Source organism: Gambusia affinis, linkage group LG15 (genome assembly GCF_019740435.1).
Source record: "Gambusia affinis linkage group LG15, SWU_Gaff_1.0, whole genome shotgun sequence".
Classification (NCBI taxonomy): Eukaryota; Metazoa; Chordata; class Actinopteri; order Cyprinodontiformes; family Poeciliidae; genus Gambusia; species Gambusia affinis.
The window spans coordinates 1568972-1596764 of NC_057882.1; the positions used below are offsets into that span (position 1 = coordinate 1568972).

Below are 27793 nucleotides of genomic sequence, written 5' to 3' on the forward strand. Positions count from 1 at the left end.
CCCTCTCGTTTCCTTCTACCCCTATATGCGCTGGAATCCATACAAATACAACTACCAGCCCCATATTCTGTATTCTATACAAGGTATAAAATATTTCTAATAATATATCCATCCTACTATCTGATTGAAAATTTTTTAAACTTAATAATGCTGAGCTTGAATCTGAACATATCACTGTTTTTAATGGTTTTATTTCTTCCACCCATTGCAAGGCTAACAATATTGCCAACATTTCTCCCGTGTATACTGATAACCCATCTGTACTCCGTTTTCCTATTTTTACGTCGAATTCTGGCACCACAAAAGCTACTCCTATCTTCCCATTTATTTTTGACGCATCTGTATAAATTTGAATATATGTATAATAATTGTTTAAATGTATCTGTACTGAATATCTATATACCGTGTATGATTTATCTTGTTTCTTTTCTATTATTGACATGTCTACATTTGCTTCTGGTAAAATCCATGGCGGTATTATTGACATTGGTGTTTGACTTATTTCTAAACTATCAATCTTGAATTCTTTTATTTTATTTCCAATATTCCATCCAAAACTCCTCATTTCTTTCCTTTCTTTTTCCCAATAATGGACCTAAAATTTCCCGAGTTGGATGATTAATTTTATTAGTTTTTAAATTTAACCAGTAATTTATTTCTAGTTTTGTTCTTCTTAAGTTTAATGGCATTTCTCCCATTTCTACTTCTATTGCAGCTGTTGGTGTGGTTTTAAATGCTCCAGTACATACTCTTAATGCCTGATGTTGAATTATGTCTAATTTATTCAGATGTGTTTTAGCTGCTGAACCATAAGCTATGCACCCAAAGTCTATGTTAGATCTTATCATTCCATTATAAATCTGCTTCATTGATTTTCTATCTGCTCCCCAATCACTGCCAGCCAAGCATCTTAAAATATTTAAGATTTTCTTACACTTATCAACCACTTTTTGAATATGTATATTCCATTTTAGTTTTTCATCAAACCATATTCCTAAAAATTTTATACATTTTACTTGTTCTAGTTTTTGATTATATAATTTTAATTTTATTTCCTTGTTTATTTTTTTTTGTGAATATCATTACTTTTGTTTTTTCAACTGAAAACTTGAATCCCCATTGCAACGCCCATTTTTCTATTTCAATGATAACCTTTTGTACTTTCTTTACAATATGATCTACATTTTCCTTCTTTTCCAGACCGCTCCATCATCTGCAAATAGTGAACATCCTATTTCTTTTCCAATACCATTAAACACGTCATTTATCATAATTAAGAACAGTAAAGGACTTATAATGCTTCCTTGCGGAGTTCCATTTTCTACCTTATATTTTTCTGAATACACTTCCCCTATTCTCACTTGTATTTTTCTATTTGTTAAAAAGTCTTTAATCCATTTAAATAATTTTCCTTTAATATCCAACATATATAGTTTAATCAATAATCCCTCCACCCACATCATATCGTATGCTTTTTCTATATCAAAAAATACTGCCACCACACTTTCTTTATTTACTTGTGCTCTTCTAATCTCATGTTCTAAACATAACGTTGGATCATTAGTGCTCCTCCCTTTTCGAAACCCACTTTGATACTTTGATATATATCCTTTACTATTTAAATAATAAACCATCCTATTGTTAATCATTCTTTCCATTATTTTACATAAATTGGATGTTAAAGCTATTGGTCTGTAATTTCCTGGGTTTGAATTATCTTTTCCTGGTTTTGCTATTGCTATTATAACTGATTCCTTCCAATTCATTGGTAATTTTCCTTCCTCCCAAATTTTATTATATACTTGTAATATTACATCTTTTGATTTCTCACTAAGTTGTCTTATCATTCTATAACAAATCTTATCTTTACCTGGTGCATGTTTCTATGCGACATTATATCGGTGAGGAATTACCTAATTGCTTACAGGAGATTTTTATCTGAACTTCTGGCTTTCCTAGTAAGTCCTGAAGCAATTCAGTTTGCAAGAGACACAATAGATGAGATAGACGACGAGCTACTTTTTCTAAACCGACTTATTGAAAATTACGGGAATCGTTGAGATTTTTTCATAGTTCAAGTGCCAGGACTATTCCACAGAGTAACTCAAATGGGTGCAGCCTATCACGGAATACTACACCTCGAAGGGGTTTACAGAGAACAAGAAAATCTGTAGGAGAGGAATCCAAGAAATTGGGTAAATAATTGGATTTTTCTAGGAATCGCTATTGTTTTGACTTTGCTAATTTATTTTTCTAGTTCAACAATTAATAAAATACTGAGAGATTATTTAATATTTAGAAATATAATTTATAAGGTTTTCTTGTGGTTGGACTGGAAAAATATGACCCTATGAGTGAGAGCAGCGCCAGTTGGTGTTTGTGGCTGACAACTGGTCATAACGCTAACTGCGTCTTTTGTTTTTTTCAGCTGTGGACCAGTTGTGTGGAGTCACATTATTTCTGTGACTCCACACAACTGGAGTCACAGAAATGACTCCAGTTGTCATTTTTCAAATTTTGTCAAATTTTCCTAAAATAAATTTAAGAAAATTTATTTTCCTAAATAAATTTAGGAAAATAAATGAATAAATAAATAAATAAATCATTTTGTGAATGTAACTGACAACTGTCAACTGCTATAGCAGTTGCTTTACTGCTATTATCAGTTACATGGAATTGTAAGTCATTTTAACAATAGGTTTTCTCTGGGTGCTCCAGCTTTCCTACAAAAGCGAACGAACGACAGATAAATAGATTTTTTACATGAAAATAGAACAATAGAAGCAACACCACAATTACATATGAACGTAACACTTCTTTAGGGTGACCAGACGTCCTCTTTTTCCCGGACATGTCCTACTTTTCAGACCTAAAAAAATGTCCGGGGGGAATTTAAAAATCGTCCGGGATTTTGGTCAACTGCCTCAAAACACATTACATAGCTTACAGTGCATTGTGATTACATTGCCACTCCGTTCCACTACTCCATTCCAGGTTTCTTTGTATGGCAAAGAAATCGGTAGCACATGTGTGTCCGCTGGTTCTTTCTCTCCCCCGCCAACAAAAAAAGAAGTGTCCTCCTTTTCAGAAACCCAAATCTGGTGACCCTACACTTCTTCATCACGGCTGCTTCTCCTACAGTTTACAGCTGTCCCACCTATGGCAGTCTCATCATAAGCCTTCTATAACAGTACAGAGGCTTTTTTAAGCCACCAACATCTTTATCCTTATCCGCTTTCCTTTTTTTGTTTTGCACCCCGGACAGCTTTTTTGCTCTGCCGCTCCATCTTGTTGCCACTACATAAACATGATATTTTCGACTAACGTTAGTCCCAGGCATCGCTAAATCATTACACATAAAGTTAACCTCAAAACCTGGACTTACAGATGAATTATATGGCCGAGATAACGAATATAAGTTTGCTAAAAAACAGTGGGATTACCGTTACAAAACTTAGCTGCAGCAACCGCCGTATTGTTGACAGTTTGGCGCTTCTTTCAAACACGTCGTCACTCGTCAGTGTCCAATGCGCATGTGCGTTCAACGAGAGCTGCCGAATGATGCCGAGTTTTCTGCTGGTTATGCAGATGCGTTTGGCTCACTCATAACTCCAAGTTCGGGTTACTTGCTGCTGATGAGTTTGATTACTTGCCTCAGTAGAAAGTTGTCTTTGCTAAGTTTAAGTTAGTATAGTCAACAGAGTAAGCTGGAATGAGTTCAGGTCACTTTTCTTTTTGAGTAAGATATACTTTTACATTTTACAGTGTGGTTGATCCGTTTATTGACCAAATATTGGGAGATTTTATGAGTTTGCAAGCATTGGATATGAAAAAAATAATGTTTTCATACTTGGGTAGTCAATCATTGATTAGAGTCAATCAAGGAAAAACTTGTTGATTTGGATAGCTAGCTGATTGATTTATGCTTTTTTGCATTTAGTTCTATTAAAGGAGGTGTATATAGTCACTTTTCCCTTTGTTGCTCCCTAGACAAAGGGAAGAAACCTTGTTGATGAGAATGTTTTATTACACAAGAAAAAGGGCATTCTGACAATGTTTCAAAAATTGTCTTTCATGGCTGTACATGAAAAAGGTCCTTTTTATATCAGAGATCCAGCTGACGTCATGTAATTTAAAAAACAAATCTTTACTAACAGTTAAGACAGCACTGAAAATGACAAAGCAGTTACAAAGCAACAATCAAACTTCACTTGATTCTGATCAGTTCTCCGTTCTTAGAAGAAGCTCAGCCTTCTGTTTGGTGTCACACGATGTCTGGGTCCCACCGAAGGTCACCGTGTGCTCTTCACCTGCGCCTTAATTCTCACAATACTTGAGAGGATGCAAGCTGTGAGCCGAGTGATACAAAGAAAATCAGAGCAGATAAAGGAAACAGGCAGTTCTCTGGAGCCATGGCAACAGCAGGCCGGTACAATGGGTGGCTCTGAGACAGAAGCAGAGATCAGGGATGAATGAGAGAGGAGGTGGAGATGGAAATAAAGACCAGGGGAGGTTGGATTTGCAGCTCGTTTGTTGCACATCTTTACCTCATTATGGCTTCTTCTTCTCTCCTCCTCTGCACCTCCAAAGTTCTTCAACTCTGTCAGCCACAAAAGTGATGGCAGAGCACCGCTGTAGCTCTACAGCAGTAACTGTGTTTCAATTGTAAAGTGTGCAAAACTGTCAATATTCTGCTAATGTCGAAAAAACACAATTTTGCAATTGTGTTGTTTCCATTAAATAAGAAGCACAATTCAAATCACATGTGAGTAAGTTTGTTCACTCGATAAGTTATTAAAAACATGTTAGTATCTTCTTGTGATTAGCACTAGTGGCAACATCCAGTTGTTGATTGTGACTCATGCGATGCCAAACCAGTTTCCATTGCAGTTCTGCTAAATAAACCAATTTTGATATGGCCAAAAAACCACTTCATCCTAACGGCAAAACTTTTTATTGAAAACAAGTTTTTTTTTTTTTTTTAATTGGTGAATTTCCCTATAGCAAATGTCAAATTTCAACAGAAGCACAACTACTGGTACAAACTTGTTTGTGTTCTCCTGTACTCACACATCAGCTCTGCAAACTAAGTAAGTTCACTCCTGAGTTCATTTGTAGCTCCTCTTACTGGCTGATATGATGCTCCCAGTAGGGATCCAGGCTCAGACTGCAGTGCTGCGACCCAGCAAAGGGAAGGCGGTTGGCATACCGCAGCTAGGCTCCAGACTTCTCAGTCTATGAACCCCCTGAATACCTTGAAATCCTCCCTGAAATCCCCGCATGCTCCCCTGAAGTCCCTGTATTTCACTTTGCATACTCTCATAATGAGTCCTAGACTCCCTGCGTGGCATGGTCGCCATGGCGGCGGCGGTGGCCGCCTGAAGCGAGCGAGCCTCAGGTGGGGTCAGGCTGTTGTTCAGGTCCATGTTGGACAGGAGATGACCCAACGAGTCCCAGCGCTGGGATGAAGGCAGGCGGATTAGCGAGGAGTAACCCCTGTCAGGGAACACGGTGGCCACTGGGGGCTTACTGGTCTCGGATGTGACGACTGGAGGCAGGTGGGGGTTTTCCCTGGAAGGCAGCGGCGCTCTACGGAGTGGGCCGGGCTTCAGGTACGTCCCCCCTCGAGGGTCAGCCAAGACCTCGCTGTAGGGTGGAGGGGGATCCTCCATCAGGACTGCATCCTCATAGCAAGGCGGCTTCCCAAATACATCTGTGTCTGGAAGAGAGAAAAAACTGGCTTAGAGACGGATCAGGCATAAAATTCCTCAATATGGCTACTACTGACAACTATTTTAGCCAAATACTCTGAAAGATTAATCAAATATAAAAATTTGGCACAGTCTGCAGTTGTTTCATTTTGCCACTTAAACTTATTTTGTACAATATTAGAAAAACATTAAAAGATACCAAGAAGTTAATTCAGATCCTTTAAACATTTTATTGACTGAAATGGCAAACCCTAACCCATATACAACAAAATAAATACTTCTAACATTAATATGTGAAAAGCAAAACTCTTTCTGCTTGATTCAACATCAACAATGTAGGGTTGATGGTGATTCTTTTTAATAATTGGATAGTAAAAGGTGCTTAATAAGAGATAAAATATATATGTATTTTTACCAAATTATAAGTAAAAAAAAAACTCGCTGATAATTCAGTTTTTTTTACGGAATTATTTGGATAATGGAAAAATAAAAATGTTTTACCAGTTTCATTTTTCTGGCCAATCATCCATTCTTAAGAAGCACCAATTTGTTTCTGTGTTAAATAGAGCAGAAAAGTTGCCAAGTTGGCAACAGTAGGCTGAGTATTGTGAAACATAGCCCTCTCTCAAACCCTTGTGGCTGAAGAAAACATCAGTGGATTAGTTTGGGTTCACATGTAAGTATCGATCAATCATCAATCACCCAAAATTAAAGAAATGGGGGCGAGCAATGTGGACATCCCTAAAAGTCCCTCCCACCCTCCACTCCAAGGCCAAGTCCCTAGAGGAAACTGAAGAGCACATGGATCACTCTTCTGAAGTGTTTGGAATATTTGGTCAGGTTTAATGAATATGTGCTTTTGAGTAAAAATCACTGAATGGTCGAGATGAAAGCATAAAACTTAACGATGTTTGATAAATGATGAATACTTTTGTTGTACCAAACATAAAACAGCAAAAAAGTTCTGCTGGACCAAATTCAGAGGACTGCAAATGGCGCCCCAATGTTGCTATTTGAAGATCCATTTGCCTTATTACAAGACATTTTAAATGTATTTTTTCTGCTTTAAATTTTCCAAATACAAAACTCCATGATTGCAAAGTGAAACAAGTTTTCCTGAGGTGATAGAAAATGAAGAATTGCGTGTACCGAGAATGAGGCTGCAGTGACATCCATGTGCAAACATGCTGTGTTTTTGGGACACCGATCATAAACCTGTTGCCTGCTGGGTTACACATGACAACATGTTTATTTGCTGCTCTGATCTCAAGCTCTCCCTGCAACTTTCCTAAGCCTCCAGATTTGTTCTTTGTCTCATCACTGTAACTGCACCTCAGCTCTTCATATTCCTTTGGTCTGACTGTTTGTTTAGCAGTTTGTCATCCAGTATTTTTCTGTGGCGCACACTCAGATATTCCCACGGCGGGAGCAAAATGCCAAACAAAACCCACACGATATGGAGGTGAGAATGCGAAGTTACGAAACGGCTCGGTGCTGATGATGGCTGAGATCTCCACTTATTGCTCATGACTGACTAATACTGTTTATTATACACAATGGAGTGTAGTGAATGAGTGACAGAGGCTGTGATTTCACGTGATTTTTTTTCTGCGCTCTGACAAGATCAAGAAAACAGTGTTCACAGATTCTTTTTATTTTTTGCAGAGCTCTGTCGGGGTTTTGTGTCATCCTTTTCACAGGTTAATGAAGTTTTTTTATTCTGTCCATGTCTTTGGGATATGACTCGCTTTATACTGATCTTAATTTATTTTTGTTTGCTTGAGCCAAGTTGGATCTTTTCTTCCTGCTTCCACACTGTAAGTCCTGGCAAGGAGTGGCAATGTGCAACATGGAGTTCATAAACTCTCATGTGTTTAACAAATTCTGCTGTGCCACACTCATCACCACCCCTGCTGGTAAGTCTTTGTACAGCCCCAGTAGGACAGCACTTAGTCTGGTCCTGGAGCATTTCACATGGTGAGAACACACAAAGAGATGAATCCATGGCTAGTTCACTTCTCACAATGTTTCTAAACTGTAGAGTCCTGGTCCTTTCTTAGGTGCTATTCTTTTCAGCTCAGCTCAAGGGCTTTCTGCAGGATTTTAGTGTGTGGAGTCAGATGAACATAGAATAAGGTTGATTATTGTGCCTGAGCTGTGGTTGAAGATTCGATGAAGTCATTTGCAAAGGTGGCTTCAACTGTGTACTAACACTGTCTAAAATTTAAATGAAGGTCTGGAACCCATGCAATATTATTTTTCCTTTATTTTATTTAGACATATGTCAGTTAAGATTGGAGCCTAAAATGATGCTGCAACTCATCATCCATCTGGATGTTGTAATGGTTGACTTCAACAAACCCATTTAAAGGGGCGGTATTACATATTTCTCCAGGCACATGGTGCCATTTTACAGCACCATAAAGTATCTGTGTTACCTTATAAAAATTATGTCCATATTTATTTTGACTTAAAAGAAATTTGAGTTCATAATTTAACACCTTGAATTTGGGTTCTCCTATAAAGAGCTACTTCTCATTAAAGAAGTAGCTATAAACATATGCTAATTAGCAAACACTGGTAGCACGTGTTTGCTAATTGCTGCTGGCTAGTCTGAATGAGCTGAGTGGGGTTTTGAGGGAATCAACAATTTAGTCCACGTCAGTCTAAATTTTCAACTTTATCTACAATCAGAAAACAACACATGGAACAAAGAACACATTTTAAAGGGAGATATTCTTTTGAATAAGTCTAATTTTTGTAAAATGTTTGGAAACCAAACATGAGGATAAATCGCAGCAGCTTCAACCTACATGAGTTCTCTCAGGACCTGTGCACAGTTACTGTACACCCAGGCATCACTGTTGGAAACTAACAGCTGTTTGCTGAACTGTTGCCATGGAGCTGGGTGTATTTATGGATGCAAATGTGTTTTGTGTGTGTATGTGTACCTGGCTGCAGTCCATCACCTCCCCCGTCAGGGCTGACAGACACCTACAGGAAACCAGCCTCATTGTTTCTCATGTCAAACGTGCCGCAGCGAACAATATGAGCAGCTTGAAATAAACATTAGCATGGAGACATCAGCAGCGCCGCCATCAAGGTGGACGTTTGTGTCCACAGGGACAATCACAGATTTACTCTGATGGACAGATGATGGCAATTCTAGGAGCTACTGTTAATGCAACCTCGCCTTGTTGTTTGTGTCTCTCTGAAGTAGAGCTGCAACTAATGATTATTTTAGTAATTGATTGTTCTCCTGGCTAATCAATTAAACAGACAAAAAACTGGCACATTCTGCAGATTTTTCATTTAACCAATTAAGTCTTTTTTATACACTGTTAGAAATACATTAAATAATTGTTTTTCACATAAGGAAATATTATGTGGCCTGAAATGCTATAATGTAGCATTCCTGTAGTGTACACTTAACCAGATACAAAGTTGAAAAGCTCAACTTTGCTTGATTTAATATCAGTACAGGTGGGGCTGAGCTGCTGACTGTTTTTTGGATTAGTAAACAAATAATGGGAGAGCAAAAGGTACTTAATAGATTGTTTTTTTGTTTGTTATTTTTTACATATTTTGAGCCTAGTGGAGCTAAAACTGTCACTTGATGAGTTCTTTTTTAGAACATATTTACAGATTATTTAGATTTTTATCTTAACAGCACGTGTATCAATATTTTTTAAAAAGTTTAGGTTTAATTACTGCTCTTACTGTCCTTTCCGCAAATGACCTTGGTGAGTCTATACTACACCCATCCATCCATTATCTGAACACCCTTCTTCCCTAAATGGGGTCGGGAGGGTTGCTGGTGCCTATCTCCAGCTGCGTCCCGGGCGAGAGGCGGGGTTCACCCTGGACAGGTCGCCAGTCTGTCGCAGGGCGTCTATACTACACTTAACAATTAATTGATAATGGCATTGAACATGACATCATATACCAATTCAACAAACCCACTGTCATCTGGACAAAGCAGGCAGCCCAGAGGATCATGTCCGTTGATTTCTCCAGAACATTTAATATAATTCCTCCTGATTTACTTTGTCAGAAATTCCAGAAGACACAGGTGGAGGCCTCAACAATCACCTGGATGAACAGACCAAAACTTTGGGTGTGTAACCAGGTGGTCAGGAGCCCCACAGGGAGCTGTTCCTGCCTCATTTCTTTTCACTCTGTACTCCTCAGACTTCCATTACAAAACAGACTGCTTTCATCTGCAGATATACTAAAGGCACCCAGGAGGATTCTTTATAAAATCAAGGAAATTACGAATGACGCTGACCATTCTAGTGTAATTTACAACAGACATTCTTCAGTTAAAGGCTTTTTCAGAGCCACTGTAATACAGACTGCTACAAGAGATCCTTCCTGCCCACAACCATGAGTATCTATGAAGAAGAACCTTGGACAGTTTGAGTTGCATTTCAATCCCCTTTTGGATTAATAAGTGTTTTCTGAAATTGTTTTGAAAAGGATGAAATCACCATAGCAACCAATGTTTTAGCCACACTCTTCCATTACTAAGCAGCTTCTTCTTTCTTACATTCTTCCATCATGAATTCACTTCCACAACCAGGCAGCAGGAAGTTAGTTTGTTCACTGTTTTCAGGCAGCAGCAGCTGCATGCTTTTAAATTTAGATTTTTTTTCATCTTTTTCTTCTTTTTTTAATGTTTTTTCCTTATTTCCATTTCTTTTGCATTTTGAATGACTTTACAGTCCAATAACTTCTGTTGTCTTAATCTCTGCAAGGAAAATCACAACTTCCTTCCCTTCTTCCTTCCCCTGCTGGCCGATTAACTATGAAGTGTTAGATATTAAGCTGTGGGGGCATTAATGTATTTCTTTGCTGATTTAAACCAGCTCACTGGAGCCTTGAACATCAGCGCTGAAATAATATACAGAGGAACAAGATGCCTGATTTCCTCAGAGGTGCAGATTTCCCTCTTCCCCCCTAAACATTTGAGATCAGAGCATCTCCACAGCTCTCTTTTTTTCCCGTTATCTACGACTGAATTGTGCAGCTTTATTCCTGCTGCTGCCTGGTTACTGAAGCTCTTCATCAGTCTGCCTTGTGAGCAAGACTCCAGCCTTTTGTTTTATCCTCTTTGTGATTCTCTGCTCATTACACGCCTCTGACAGGAGTGTCTTTAAGTGTTGCATTTCCTTTTTTTCTTCTTGTTTTGTTAGTATCACCCAGAGTTCTAAAAGGATTAGCAAGTCTTCCTTTATCAGCCTGTTTATTTCTGTTTTACTCTTTAGATGACCGTAAATTCATCAGCATTTAACATATATTTTGTCCGGTGATGAAGAATGCTGAATGATTAATTATAAATGTATAAGCTGCTTTGTAGTTATTGCTGCACACCAGCTATTTAATTACTTTTGCTACATCTCTGCGTTTTTATTTTCTGGGTTCTTTGCACGCCAGACTGCTTGGGATTGTGTTTTTTTTTAAGGTTGAATTCCTTCTGAGAAACAGAGTTTTTACCTTTGTGAGGAAGGGGAAGGTAAAGCAGCACCTAAATCTCATGAATAAATTTAGATTAAAAAGCTGCACAGTTCTGCTTTAGGCTGTCAGGGAAAAGGAACATCTCAGGATTTAAGTTTTCTAGGAGATTGGCTACTTACTGCTCATGATTCTGGTGTGTGAAGGAGGAAAAATGTTCTTATGAATTGAATTGTTTGTCTCAAAGTACCTTAAAATGACATTTGTTTTCAATTGGTTAAAACAATTGAAACAACAATCTCAGCAGCCGAGAAGGTTCTCATTGAGAGAATAATAAAATGCTTGAGAGGTTTCAGTGGTGGCACTGGTGCAAATCTGCTCTGCTGACTCCCTGATACTTCCTACATCAAATTGGGGTTCAGACCATGCTGTCACTCACTCTGTCAACGGTCAGCATCCACAGCCGACACCCACACCTCGGTGGCAGCTCTCATCATGACAGGGGGCCTGAGACACCCAAAGAAACCAGAATCTGATTGTGCGTGATGGGGCTTTATTACATGTTTAAAGTTTAATCTTAAAGAGGCTAACATGAACTGACGGTAAACTGGAAATGTAAGGTTTGTGGGTGAAATTCTGATCTTGTCCTCAGATAAATACACCTAGCAAAAGTTTTCAAACTGCTCAATTTTAGGACATTTTGTCTTGTTACAAACACAACTTTGAATGTATTTTATTTACACTTTTATGTGATAGTTTTATAACATTTTCACAAATAAAAATGTTAGGAACATAGCCTCAATTTGCTGAATTCCTTTCTTTTAAAGGGACACTATTATGTATATTCCAGGAACATAGTGCCATTTTATAGCATGATCAAGTAACTATGTTACCTTCAGTTGAAATAAAAATGCTTTAAAGATCAAAATAACGTAAAATAAATCTGCAATTTAATGACTTAAATGTGGCCGGCTCTTTCCAACCCCTCGTTTTCTGAACATCATCACAACATTCCTCTATTAACCCTTTAACTATTTTTTTTACCAGTGTTTACTGAGAATTAAATTGTATGATGAGCTCCGCAGATGTGCAGTTCCACCAGCTGTTTTCTAATTCCTGCCACTAGTCTAGAGGAGCTGATTGGGAAAGTTGTGGGAGAGGAATGACCTGGCAGAGGACTGCAGCTCCAAGATGGAGCTTTAGATAAGTAGACGGTGGAAGCATTAAGGCCCCTCCAACTGGTTGTAAGTCACCAGACATTATTTCTCAAGCATGCATGAAAGAATCAAAGCAACACTCTATATGTATGTTTGATGAGGGAATAAAATTATGATATGACATATAGTTCAAAAAAGTTGATTTTACACAATAGTGAACTATTAAAGTGGTTGGGGACCAAATTTGCAACAATTGTTAAATTATCAGCTACTGCGCTCCGCTTTCACACAGCACTATGTCCAATGAACCAAACACTTTGAAAAGCCTGTTCCCCTCCTTGCCTGTGGGGGCGCTACATCAAGACGCCACAACATAAAAACCTCTAGAGAGGACACTGCGCACAATTTCCTTTATCTCTAAATGTAAACAAAAACGGAGTAGTGTCCGATTTTAGCAGGCGTAGGATTTCTCTAGTCATTGGCAAAACGCCACAAGCCATTTGTCCCACTAGCTCTAGACTTGCATGTTTGCTTTGGTTGTATCTACCCAGAATGCCCTGCTATTTAATTCGCCTCCTGCGTTTGTAGCGGTCTCCGTTTTGCTTGACGTTCACATATGCATTCGAACCACACCAGAATTCACTTCAACCAAACCAAGACCCAAGCTTTTTGCCAGACCAGAGTTCACTCTTTTTGCATTTACACCTCCTGAAACAAACCAGACTTTCCAGACAAATGAACTAGAGTTCAAGTAATGTGGATAAACAAGGCTGGTGTGAATCCAGCCTAAGAGAGCTGTGTTGAAACAAATTTATGGACATAAAACATTGTTTTTAAGTTCTCACTCATGCCACTCCTTGAAACATTACCTGGCATGCTGACCCAGTTGGCTTGTGGCATCGGATGAGGAACCGGCAGAGCGACGGGTGCCGCCAGCATCTGGGAAGAGCAGATCTGTGGTGGCGGCTCCCTCTGCACCTGCGGAGGCTGCGCCGGTGGCGGCACCGTTGGGTATCCGGCAGGATGAGCAGAAAGCGGCTCCATCTCCACGGCCCGCAAACATTGTTCTCTGAGTCTGTCCTCTCTGTGCCGCTTCAGCCGGCGCTGTAAAAAGCTGCAGAAGCAGCACAGCATGACGATGAGGGCCCAGACCAACCAGAAGCCGGCGAAACAGGCCAGGAAGGTGTAGGTGCCCTGGGACATCACCATGGCGGTGACAAGAAGAGTAGTGACTTCTCCACCCAAGGAGATAAAAAATGTTCTTCACAACAATGAAAGGGAGAACAGATCATCCAAGTTCATAAAGCTTGAGACAGATTGAAAAATACCCAAAATGTCACATGTTTGAAGACTGATATAAGTCAAAGTATCAAATTAAGAATAAGGACGAATGTTTGTGATGGACATTATCATAACAACTAAAAACAATCCATGTTATAGTTTTAAATGTGTTAACAGCTGATCAAATTCTTCAAAGCAGTCGAGGTACAAATGCAAATGTACATATTTTGTACAGTTTTGGCTTAATTACTGAAATTGCTATTTCAGCAAATAGCCTTTTTCTATACTTCAGTCAATGATTAATCAATTACTACATGAGTTGCTCAGTTAATCATGATTAAAATGATTAATTGTTTCAGTTGGACTATTTCTAAAGAATCAAAGACAAAATCTGTCTTTTCCTCCTCGTTTCCGCAGCAAACATCCACTCAAAGCCCCCACGGCGCTCTGCAGGATCCACACGACTGAAAACATTTTCCTGTCAGGGAAAAAAACAAATGGTCTTCTTCCAGGTTGTGAGTTTTGGAGGAAAGAGTGGAGGCGACATCCAATCAGAAGCGCCAAAACCCACAGAGGTGATGCCTTCATCGGCACGGAGCCCAACAGCTGGTCCCTTCAGGGAGTCGGGGGTCCCCCCCCCGCACCGTCGGAAAGCCGAATTCCTCCCTCCTAGATCCCTGCGGGACTCTTCATTCTCCTGCCGCTCTGCGAACAGAAACAGACATTTCTGATATAGCGAGGAATAGAGGCAAACCGTTTAGCTGCTAGGATGAGATTCATGCCCACAGAGCAGCTTTGAGATAAAATAACCAAAGTGAAGGAGGGAATTTGAAGCTTACCTCTCAAACTTATGATGTTCAGGTATTACTTTTAGGTTAAAAACAAATCTGGGTTTTCTCTGGTTACCTCAACTTCCTCCCAGAGTTCAAAAACACAACTGTTGACTGACTGATTGTTGCTCATCTTGCGTATTTCTGTGTAGCATATTAAACTGGTCATAACATTAAAACATGATGTAAAGCTCAAAAAAGTCAACTTTACACAATACTGCCCCTTTAAGGGGAATGGAGATCAAAATTGCAACATTTGCTGCGGTTCGCTTTCCCACTATCTAACTATTTGAAAAACCTGTTCCCCACCCTCACCTGTACCAAGAACCACTGAAGGAAACAACATGAAAACCTCTGAAGTAGACACTGAGCTCAACATCCCTTAACATGAAATATAAACAAAAATGGAATGGCGTCAGACTTTAGCACCTGTAGGGCTTCTCTTTTGCATTTGGCAAAAGACCATGAGCCATTTCTCCCAGTAGTGCTAGACTCTTGCGCTTGTTTTTGTTTTATTTAATTTTATTTTATTTCAGAATGCCCTGCGCTGTAGTCCATGTCCTGCTTTTGGAACGTGTTCCAGTCTGTTTGATTAATGGATTAATCCTTATGAGTGTTGCTTGTCTTGTGTGTTTCTGTGTTGCTATGGATTGAACTGGCAATCTGTTTGGCTGTACCCCGCCTCCAGCAGGAAATGGGCACCAGCAACCACGCAAGGAGAAGCAGATATTGACAACAAATGGATAAACGTTTTTTTAAGTCATAAAAGCACATAACTAAATGTAATGAGCAACAGCAAATCCTGAGATTTCTGTCCTGTTTCTCCACAGTGATTCACAGACTCTTCTGTTCGGTTTAAGGATTAATTCTGAACACGGAAGTTTCCGCAGGGCTCCACGTCAACAACCCCAAACAGACAGACGGTAATTAGGCCGTAGACCTCCATCTGTCCAGTTCTGACTTTCTGTGGAGGCGGTGGTGTTAACATTTGTTTCAGATATTTTTACACCAAACTCTTTGTGTGTGTGTCTGGTTTCTGGGAAAGGTTTAACATAGGTTAGTCACTCTAGCAACAACCTATTGAGTAACTTGTGCAGTAGCAGCTTTGCCACTGTGTCTCGTAACTGCTTAAATATAAAAACGGAGTGAAAGGGGAAAATAAGTACAACATCTCAAGAGGAAACTGGATAAAACAGTTTATCTGAGTAAACAGTTTAACAAAAAAACTATCAATAGTTATTGATATCAACTGATATGAAAGGCTTATCAGTCAAATCATTTTCTTAATAAGTTAAATGTTTTTCTGCTATATTGTCCAAAGCTAGTTAGAAATGTATATACATGGGGTGTTGCGGTGGTGCAGGGGCACAGCACGACCCATGTACTGATGCCTTAGTCCTTGTGGCGGTGGTCGCAGGTTTGATTCCCGGCCTGGCAACATTTCCTGCATCTCTTCACCCTCTTTCTTGTCAAATTACTTTCAAATAAAGGCCACAAGAGCCAACAAACGCTTAAAAAAAGAAATGCATATGTATTTTTTTATCAGGATCTATCTGTTCCACAAATTTGTATCTTTTGAGCCTTTGTCATAAGATAGTTTTCTGTGAACCTTGACCTGAAGTGGAATTAAACCATGTCAAAATACAAAAAAAAGAACAATAAACATCTACATGTTAGATAATGTTTTCTTTCAGTCCGAAGAAAGCCTGATGTGCCAGTGGCATTATATTTATTGTAATTATGTTCTTAAAACAATAAAAGTTCTCAAACTCATTTTGTTAGAATCTAAAAAGTATTTTTGCAGACATAAGTGCCTCTGATCAAATAAGTATACCTGGCATTGTTTTTTTTCCCACCAGTATTTAGTGAATGTTGCTGATGCTAATGAGCCATGTGCTTACTTGTAACTTGTAACTTATTGCCTGAAAGCCAAACAAAACTATGCGATACATACAGTAAATGGTAGAAACTATAGAAAATTGGCATACGATAGAGATCTGCAGTCTATCAGCTAACAGTGGTAATGCTTGTTGATGACTTAAGTGGCCGACATCAAAACAGAGAAAGCAGGAAGCAGTGTGGCTGAGAGTGCAAGGGAAGAGCTTGTTTAAAAGGCAGGTACAAAAACATCAATTATCTGGACCTGGTTCAAGTTTAACCTCTTGGAGCAATGCACAGGAGGAGCATGACATCACAGTCATGCTCCTCCTGTGAGGGGAGAAAGCGCACGTGAGGTTGGTACAACCCCCGTCAGAATTTGAAGAAGGTAAAGCTCGCTGAGTCCAATGGACTCTGTGTCTTAACACTCCTGCTGTCTTACCACGATTCTCAGGAGGACTGCAGCAGATATCACGGTTAGACAGCGGGACAGCTCTGTGGGGAGGGTGATGGCCTGACGGTCTTTCTGAAACCAAACGCACAAAAGAAACTCGTAAAAGAATGCAGTGTGACAGTTCACAGAGTAAAAAACTCATGAGAACCTAATAATTAAAGCATGGATTGATTTTTTTTTTAACTTCAAATAATGCATTTTGCAAAAAATAAAACAGAAATTGCTACTTTCTCAGAAATTTGAAGATTTTATCTTTTTTTTTTCTCAGTTTCTAATGTGGCAACTTGTTCCTGGTTTTGCCACCACATTTTGGCTGATCTCAGAAGATATCTGCTTAAATTTACCTATAAAAATAATCTGCTTGACTTTTTTGAAGAATTAAAAAGACACGGCAGGGTTACAAGAAGCAGCAGAGACAATCAGTGTATGTGTTGAACTGTTGCTAGTGAATTATTCCACATCCTGAGTGCAGGTTAAGCTGAAAATATGACATTTCATCAATCTGAAGCACATTCATCTAACTGAAGTGTTTTCTCCTCTGGACTGGACTCTTCCACTGTATTACAGATACACTTATAGCAGGAGTGGAAGTGTTGGTGTCATTGCCCATCCCTGCAGCATCCCTAAGGACTCGTATGGCGGTGCCCGTTGTACTTTACAAAAATTGTGACTCATCCTGTGAGGTCGAACAGCCGCTGGTATTTCAATCTGTAGGTGCTAATGTGGAACGGAGCTTCTGTTTATTTCCTCTATAACCCTCAGCGTTCTACACTCGTAAACCTACATGTGCAGCAAAACTGCAGCTAAGCCACATGTTGAGGCTATTTATATCAGCCTTGTGTCCCCCCTTTACCTGATGTGTCTCAAGTGAACTGATAGAGACTTGAGTTTTCAGAGATGTGAGGAGTTAAATGGGGTAACAAAAGTGTTTTGGTGGCTCCTCCATATATGTGCTTGAAATGACAGGACCAGTTTGTATCAAATCCTTTCAACAAATTGGTTGAATTAAATATACAATTGGTTTTAAGAAGTAGAATTTTGAGTATTACATGTACTACAAACTATTTGTTTATTTGCATTTTTAATGTATTTCTAATATTGTATAACATTTGCTGAACAGGTCAAATGAAAAATCTGTTACATTTCACCATTTTTTATCCGATTGTTCAAATAGTTGTCAGAATAATAATAATAATAATAATTATTACTCAAATAATTTTTAGATGCAGCCCATCTGAGATATTTTTTTGTCTTCCGCGAAACTTATTTGACCTGATCCCCGCTCCCCTTTTTAAAAACAAATGTTTAAAAAGACAGGCAAATTTATTACTCTGTTGAATTGCTAATATCAGTATAACTGCCCCCTGCTGGTCAGGGAAGGGTATTTCTGGATGTTTTCTTTGAGCTCACGTTGCTCATGAAACAGACAGACATACCAATTAAAAAGCAATTCTACATCTGTTTTAGAAGGATTTTGACAGGGTGTGCTTTAATTTCACATTGATTGCTTGGGATGTAACCAGGTTTTAACACAAACCATAGATCTCAAATATTTTGTTTATAAATAAGGTTTGTGGAATCCCTGAAAAGGCTTGAATTTGAATGAAGTGTTTTCAAGGTTTAATTTCTGTATAAAGTAGGGCTGCAACTAACAGTTATTTTAGTAATCGATTATTATATTGATCATTTTAAAGATTAATACGAAAAAATTGGCACAATCAGCAAATATTTCAGTTAACCTTTTAAGATTTTTTAGACAATATTAGAAAAACATTAAGAAAATGCAAATTAACCATTTAATTCCTTTTTTAAAAAACAAAATAAACACTTTGTTGCCTTAAGTACAGTAACATGGCATTCCTTTAGTGTGTGTTTAATCATTTGTGAGGTTTTTGTGTTTGTTTGTTTGTTTCTTTTTACCTAAAATGCTAAATGTATATGTTTTTGCACAGCTTTGGCCTAATCACTGTTCTGAGTGTGCTCTTTAAGCAAATTGCCTTTTTTAGTCTGTATGCTCTAGTTAACAATGAACTACATTAACTAAATTAGTTGACGATTATTTCATGAATAGATTAATCATGATTAATTGTCCTTGAAAGTGCTTGATATTCTATCTGCAGTTTTCTAATAAAGTTGTAATATTTATTTTAGGAGAAAGAACTCCTTACAGAAAGTCAAGTGATTATTAATATTGCATCTAAGTATTTAGTTTGAGCAGGAAGGTAATTTACCTGAACACAAACTGATTTGTTCAGTCTAATGAACATTTATTATACTCAGTGAGTTATTGATTTGTGTAAATGAAAATAGGTGGTATTATGTTTTATATATTAAAGTGATTGAAAATGGGATTTTTTTTTTTTTTTTTTTGTTAAATTTGTTTTGTTCTCAGGCAAAACAAATGTGGTGTGTGAGAGAAAATTTTCCAAATTTTGTTATATATTAGCTTATTTTATCCCTGCTATGTATGTGATATCACAAGACATTATTAATAACAGTAATAAATTATATCAAATAAGTGAATTGAAACTGGTGAATAAAAAAGATACAAATAAACTAAAGAAGACAAAGTGTGGTGCTGTAAAAGTTTGAAAACTAACTTTGGAAATGCTTGAATGGTGCTTGAATTTTAATGTGGGGAAATGTACGAACCCTGTTAAGAGTAAGAATGCTATCAAAAAAAACTCTGCATAGATTAATTTAAATATTTTTGAATTGTTTAGAAAATAATAACAACTTCTAAATAATTGTATTTAATTGTATTCATATAAAAACACAGTCAGTGGTGGTTATAAACAGGAAGTGGGCCCCAAATCAGATTCTGCCTAAGGCTCCATACAACCTCAGATCAGCCCTGCCTATAAGTCATATAATAATATGACTATGGAATATGGCATAAATTCATCCTTCAGTCAGCCTGGTTGAGTTTTTTACATTATGTAACGCTCTGAGACGCCTTTCAGCGTCTCTTCTTCACCTGCCATCCTGACACTGAGAGCAAACATGATGATGAGACGGTCTGATAATGAGGCAGCTCAGGTAATAAACCTCCTGTTACTGTGGAGAAACTCACCTTGAATCCCCCCGCTGCTCTCGACGGAGTAAACCTCTCAACTCATTCCATGGCGGCGAACTTTATGCCCCAAAATTTCCACAAACACGCGGGGAAAAAATTGAAATAAAAATCATGCGTCCTTCCAGCGAAGACGGCTCCGTGTCTGTGAGGTTATTCCAGCGACTGCACTCTGACCGTCACCCCGGGGACAGGCGCGCGATCAGCGGCTCCGCTTCTGTTCTGCACGTCCGTATAAACACGCAGCTTTAAGGGTTCACCTTGGCAGCAGGACTCCTCCCCTGCCTCTGCTTCATCCAGTCTGTCCGCTCCTCTCTCATCAGTGTTTCGTGACTCTGACTTTCCGCCTGCCTGCCTGCTGGATGGGAATACAAATCAAACCGCCAGCAGGGGGTTTTCCAAGGACGCACGAACTGACTGAGCAGCACCAGAGGTGCAGACTGGTTTAAGTTCACATATGAGCTGATTGGTCTCTTGGTATGTGTCTCCCATCATATATAAGTTATATATACTGCATATATAAGTTATATATACTATATATATATTTTTTTAGAGAATACAATTACGGAAACTACTGTATAATGAAATCAAAATATTAATAAATTCGAAATTAATATGATCTATTTTAGTATTAATAAAGGCAAATAATTACAAAAATAATTACTGATTTATGAAAAATTATTTTGTATTTCTAAAATAGGTTTAGTCCATATTGTGATCTAGTCAAATGACGTTTTTATTATGATATTAATAATAATACGGATAAAATAAGAAATAGAAAGAAATAATCAATTATTATTAATGATAATTCTAAGGAAAAAATTAAAAAGCAAGAAATTATAAATAATAAGCTAAAAAATAAGTTTAAAACAAAGGGAAAAAACAATAATCTGATAAGTGCTAAAATAGTTTTGACAACTAAACAGTCTTTTTTAGATTAAATTTTATAATTTTATTTTTTTAGGGAAAAACTATTGTAAAATATTTGAAAAAGTTAGAAATATTACTTATTATTATTGTTTGTTATTTACTAATAACAAAGTAGTTCTTATTAATAGTAGTTTCTATATAAATAAAGTAATAAATAACAAGGTTGTTTTATTTAAAAGCCAATTATTCTGGCTTTTTACTGATGGAGTTGTAGACTCGCTGTTTTTAGTAGAAAGAAAATAACTTATGGATTCACTAAATCGCAAAAAGGCAAAGAAGGTAAATCAACACATTATTGGCATTTCTTACAAATATCAATCAACATTAAGAAAACAAAATATTAGCTGCAGTCAGTATCAGGTAGATGCTAATAGTAAGTAATTGTTTCCAGTGTCCTGGTTTTTAAAGTCCAAACAACATGCTGGATCATCCAGGCTGATCAAGGTTGGTATTAGAACCCAGAACTCAAAATAATTTCTTCAAAATAGAAAATAGACAGCAACAAAAAAAAAAAAAAAAAAAAAAAAATCATGCATGACTAGGTCCATTCTGCAAATTTGATCTGTCAGCTGCTATTTAATGAAACTAGGGTCATGCTGGAGGAGGAATATTTCTCATTGGTAAATTAAATTCCTAAAATAACTTCAGCTTCCTGATAAGCAATTGGATAAGTAAAGTACTGACTGTGATGTTTCTTTTACTTTTTCTGAACTCTGTTTCCATAAATGTTTTCTTTGACTTGATCTGTAATCAAAACATCCCACTCATAACAATAATGTTCTTTCATTTATTAAGTATCTCAAACTGAGACTGTTTACCGTAAGATAAGTAATGTTATACCTCTCTTAAACTCTTATCCATGCTTTTTGTAAAATACTTTAACATCTATAACCTACAACCTTCATGGGTTCCTTAAAGTAAAGAATTATGAATAACTTCAAGCTTCTTAGTGATGATGAATAAAATCTTTACATACATGTGAGTCTCTGGTCAGTCCAGCAGTTAATGTCCAAACTGGTCCAGTGCAAGTGACTGAAGTTGGTTTCATCACCTGATCTCAGTTTACCTGCAGCTAATTTGACTTTTAAACATCTCCAGTATGCAGCATTCAAATTGTGATAAAGTGGGTTGTATCTGCAATCAGTTCTCTTGGTACAGCATGTTGAATAAAATGTTGCTTTTTGATGTATTTATAGGCTAGTGGTTTCTATTTTCTTTTGCAACAATTGTGTGAAGTAGGTAGGGCTAGTCAATATGTTACCTTTAGTAGAAAGCAGTCAGAGATGTGAGGGAGAAATTATCACTGAGGACACAAGCTGGCAGCTATTAAAATTTAACCTAACAACTACTCACCAGAAAGATGAAAACTATTAATTTAACCCAGAACACAGTTCTGCATAGGAGACAGAGGTGGAATCTCTTTCAACATTAGACGCATTTCCATTACAAATGTGTGCAAAGCTTAGTCAATATTCCGCTGATGTCAAAAAAAACTATTTTGCAATTGTGGTGTTTCCATTGAATAAGAAGTGCAATTAAAATCACACACAAATAAGTTTGTTCCCATGATAAGTTATTAAAAATCCCTCAAACTATTTCATCTTCTCCTTTGTGGTTTTGTCTAGTGGAAACATCAGAGCTAACATGATCAGCTGTTGACCATGTTACTCATGTAATGCGAATAAAGTGTTTCCAGTGCAAATTTGAGAAATAAACCAATTTTTTTTTTTTTTTATTTGCTGTGTACATTTGGTCCATTAAGCAAAGGTATTTTCCAAATCTCAAATTGTGCAATTATATTTTTAATGAAAGGAGCACTAGATTTGGCTCATTTTTATTTAGCTGATTATGCTTATGGTACATTTGACTTGAAATTTGGATGACAAGAGCTGTTGCCTTGCAGCAAGAAGGTCCTGGGTTCGATTCCCGGCCCGGGGTCTTTCTGCATGGAGTTTGCATGTTTGCATTAAGTTAACTCCAACAGTCTTCAAACTATTTTCCTTTTATAACTGTTGTCACTGCTTGTTATGGCGAAAAAGGTTCTAATATTTATTTTTTACATTTTATTTTATATCTAGAAACATTGTCATGGCTCTCTACTCTGTGTTTAATGATACTGAGCTGTGACTTTAACTTTGGCTCTCATTTGCAGTATTAGTTTCTATAATGTGAACATGTATACACTGTGGTGTCTTTGCAGCAGCGCCAGCTTCTGAGAAATTATTTACATAGTCACTGCAGGAATTCATTAGCTCCAAATTACTGTCAAGTTGGACTGAGCCTTCTGGATACTTAACTGTTGAAAGGAAAAGACTTTCTGACACCAAAATATGTTGGATAAATTTAACTGAGTTTGATATGAAGAGATTGTTGCTCTCGGGAAAAGACACGTCACTGTTACCACATGTTTGAAACAGACTACAGATTATTAATAAGCAGCAATTTTCTTGCTGTAGAGCTTCAGTAGTTCTTCTGATGAATGACCATGCCTATCATGTTTATTTCCCAGGAGGCTTTGCAGCAGCTCCTGAGCAGGATGTAGGTGGTGGATATTATAACTGGCATTCGGAGACAGGAGGTAATTAACTATTCTTTTGGTAATACACATTAAACATGACTATCATTAGCATTGTTGAGCTGGCTAGCTATTATTTTTTGCTGCGGTTGTTTGTTTTTTACTATATTTAAGTAAAATGTTTATCCTGGTAATAAAAACTCTAACCAATAAATCTAAGCATACAAATGGTTTGATCAGCAATCATTGCAGTTTCTCAGTCAGTAATGCCTCTTCTCAGGTTTGTGTTGAGTCTCCATAGCAAACAATTGTCCTAGAGGCCAATGGGCGTCAACTTCTTCATTAATGCAGTCACATTCCAGAGAAGCCAGATGAAGGTTTTGTTGGATTTCCATTTAGTTGTTTTTAATTGTTAAAATTTTGCAGATTAAAATTCTTTTGCTGATATTTACATTGTTGAAATTATGTGAAAAACATCTCATTTGTATAGAAGAAAGCTCTACAATGTGTTTCTTTAGAGAACATTTATGACCCATTTCTTTCCCCTTTAAGCTTGACTTTTTTTTCTAGATTTATAAGATATTTATAAGATATTGGAAAAAAAAAGTGCTGATGTAAAGCCTGTTTGATGTCCAAAACATGGACTTCACTGGTGGGAAGTTTTAAGGATTTTGTTTTCATTTGATTCAAAATTCATTTAAACATTTGTGACTATAATTGTGGTAATTTTAGTCAATTTAAGAGAATTAATGTGTAAATGGAGACACTGGTCTAAGTGCTGTTTCTTGTCTTTATTGGACATTATGTCTAACAGAATTCTAATCTGACTGGTTTTGAGTTTCAATTGGAGATCTCTAATAAATGTCAACAGGATTCTGAGGGTGATCTAGTACTAAAGCTTCCTATTTTGCAAGAAACAGAAAGGAAACTATAATTTTCTTTAATGTAACAAAATTCTTTTTTAATCAGTATAAATTAGATTTTTCTGTAAGTTAGAGCTTCCAGTTGTAGCCACGTCAGCTGTAAACTGAATGACACTTCAGGCTCACTGCAAACATCAGCCGTTTTATGACCATTCCTGGGAATCATTTAGGATTCTTTCTAACATCAGAGTTTTTTTCTCTGTTTTATTTGCAGTCATTTCTCCTCCAGCTGAGACGAGAAGCAGCGTAGTAGCAGTTCATTTTCAGGCTGACAGCGTTTCTAAAAATGTTCTGAGCCATATTTGGTTCCCAGCAGGTGGAGCGAAGCTCCGAGTGGAAACTGCTCTGAAGTGGTTTTACAGCTGACGTGGCCCCACTGATAGGAGTCCACCTACACAGAGGAGTTTATGTGGAGCTGCAGGAATCAGATTGCAAACTGGTTTTAATCCTAAAGACATGAGCTTAGAGACCGCTCCGACACTTTGGTCCAGACTGAAATACCTCAACATGACAGCTGTTTATGAAGAACATGAATATGATTAAAACCTTAAAAGTATAAAACATAAATTTTGAGCTGCAAATAATGACAGTTCAATTAATTGATTATTCAGTTGAGTGTTCTGATAAGTAACCTAGTATTCAAATGTTCAAATTCACATTTTGCAGGTTTTTCATTTAACTACTAATTATTTAATCTTGTAAATAATTATTTAATTTTTAACAATATTAGAAATACACAAAAAAGGAAACAAAATAAATATGTTATTGCCTAAAGTGTAAGAATATAGCATTCTGTACACTTGATCATTTGTAGCAAAGTATTCATCTGCAGCTAAAAATAATGCTTCATGTTAAAGTTCAACCTAACAACACACATACGGCTGATCTGATGACTATTTCTTTAAAATTCAAAACTGAATTGGTCCAGTTTACTAGCTGTCTGTTTTTTTTAGTGTGAATGAGATCTGTGGGGAATAATACCATTTTGTAGAAAGAGTTAGAAACTCGGCTCACAGGCTCACAGCAAATAACAGTTATAATGATCCCAGAAGATGACGGCATAATTAGCAAAGTAATAAAGAAGGGATTATATGGGTACTGACAGGATATTTAGAAAATAAGATCGTAGTTCTTGATTTAACAGAGCAAGCCGTACTGATTCAAACTAAATGGCTCTGTTGGGCTGCAGTTATTTCTGTATCTATTCATTTTTAGAAGTAGTGTTTACTCTTTACTGTCCTTAAAAAAACAAGAAGAAATAATAATTAAAATTTGGACCAGGTAAGTATATAAAGATAATTTGAGAGACATACATGATCATCCTGGTTCTGTTTAAATCATTCTGCTTTTACCAGCTTTCCAACTTTCCTGTTGTAGTTTAGATTCTGACTTTAGAGCACATTTTCTTTTCACATTAGTAGGACTGAAACGATTAATCAGATTAATTGTGATGAATTAATGAGGATTAATGAGGATGAGTATTATTGAAATAATAGTCAACTGATTTAATAATGGAGTAATCATTAACTGGAGTATACAGACTCAAAAAGGCAACACACTCAGAGCAGTCACAAATAATAGTATATTCATTCTACATTAAAAATAAAGAAAAAACTGTGTTTGTATGTTCTACCCAGAACTCCTCTGGTTTTATCTTCACCAGGTTAAAATAATTTTTTTAATTATTATTAATTTTGAGCATTTGTCCTATCCAATCAATAATCAACAGGTTAGCCCTACTCTAAGTCGAAGAAACATGGCAGAGGTTTTTATATAATGATGTTAGAGGTCATTTTGTTTTAGCTACAGATCATCCTTTGCTTCGAATGATCAAGCATAAACTAAAGGAACATTAAGTCATTGCATTTTAGGCAATAAAATGTTTATTTCTCATTTTAAAAAGCCACTGAATTGTTTATTTGGATCATTTAATGTATTTCAAGTATTGTATAAAAAGTTTTAAGTGGTTAAATAAAAAATCAGCGGAATGTGCCAATTTGGTTTTATTTGATTACTCCATTAGAATGATCAATCGATTACTAAAATAATCTTTAGTTGCAAACCATAAATGTATTGTGATAATAATAAATTAATTACTGTAAGCCTCCAACATCTCCACATGTTGGCACAGTTACTTTATTAAATCTCTAAAAGTAAATGGTTTTTGAAACATTTCTTGGTGGTGGTGCTGATGGTAAAGTCTTTACCTTCCATCTTTGTTGTTGTTGTTGTTTATTTGTTCATTTCTGCTTGCATTTGTCAGTATCCGAGAAGGTCGGTTCTTCTTGTCGAGGCTATTCTGACGCAGAGAAACCTGACCAGTGAGCAACACCGGAGAGTGGCGTGGGTTCTGACCCAGCAGGTGGGACAAAATGTCAGAAAGGACAATGAAGGAGGAAAGGAGCGAGCAGCGGCCGGAGGGGTCAAAGGTGACGTAGTTGCTCTGAGGTTACGGGACGAAGTGACTTTATACTGACAGCAGCAGACTACTCAATGCTGAGAAATGTGTGTGTGGGTGGGAGTGTGAGAGCATGACGTCCGATCCAAAAATGACACAGCGACACACAGTGGAGGTCTTTGTGCGGGATGTTCAATAAAATCTGTCTCATACACAAAGTTCAGCCTTGATTCAGTCGGTAAATGAGCTGATTCATCGTAGATATGAAGCATTAAGCTACATATTTACTAGATTCTTCTCATTTACACAACCTGATATTAAAGTTTCAGTAAATGTTTATGTATATTATGAAAAAAACCCTTACAGTTTATGCCTCTTTCATTTCTCCTCACATCTAAATGTTTCATATCATTAAAGAAATGATAGGATTAGACAAAAGAAACCTCAGTACATGCAGTGTTCATACAGGAGCTTGAAAACCTTGAAAGGCTTGAATTTTAATTTGTTGGTTTCAAGGTTTGAAAAGTGACAGATTTCTGTATAAAGTCCTTGGAAGTGCTTGATATTCAAACTGCACCGTTTGGTAATAAAATGAAATAAAACATTTGATTAAAAGCATAAATGTGAAAATTGTTATTCACAGTTGAAACCAGATGTTTTCATACACCTAATTAAAAAAAAAACACAGAGACATTTTATTCTCTCTGTCAGAAGTTAAGTAAGCCAAAACTTTTCTTGATTTAGGAAAGTTTTTAAAAAAATGTTTCTCCTTGTTGAATGCTTTAAAATGTAGCAAGAACATTTTTTTAGAGATTTTTTTATTTTTCCTAATATTTGAAATAGATGTTGGCTTATATTTGTTATGTTAGACAACGTTATTGAAATTGTCTTTTTAATATTATTTTTTAATCGTTCTCAGAACATTGAGGTGTATGAGGTGTGTGAGAGAGAGGCATTTGGAAACATTACATTTTGCTATATTCTGGTTTACCTTGCCCCTGCAGTAGAATACCATCAGAAGACAGTAATGAATGATATCATATAATAGTTAGTTGAAAGTGTCTTTTTAGTTGTATCTTTATCTTTGTTTTTATCTTGAAAGTGTGGTGCTGGAAAAGTTTGAATCTTACCTTGAAAATGCTTGAAAAGTGATTGAATTTCACTGTGGGAAAAGGCGTTTTTGTAACAA

The 27793-nt window shown here is 37.0% G+C and overlaps 1 protein-coding gene across 1 annotated transcript; it reads right to left on the reverse strand.

The window, feature by feature from the left end:
* Positions 1 to 4009: 4009 nt before the first annotated feature.
* LOC122845372 (proline-rich protein 7) lies at positions 4010 to 26440 on the reverse strand. The gene is made up of 6 exons (XM_044141613.1): positions 26414 to 26440; positions 19839 to 20193; positions 16754 to 16837; positions 14175 to 14308; positions 13192 to 14081; positions 4010 to 5719 (listed from the first exon to the last, which is right to left on the reverse strand). Exons 5-6 carry the CDS (start codon positions 13529 to 13531, stop codon positions 5163 to 5165), a joined length of 897 nt encoding a protein of 298 aa, XP_043997548.1. The 5' UTR covers positions 13532 to 14081; positions 14175 to 14308; positions 16754 to 16837; positions 19839 to 20193; positions 26414 to 26440; the 3' UTR covers positions 4010 to 5162.
* Between the last annotated feature and the right edge of the window lie 1353 nt (positions 26441 to 27793).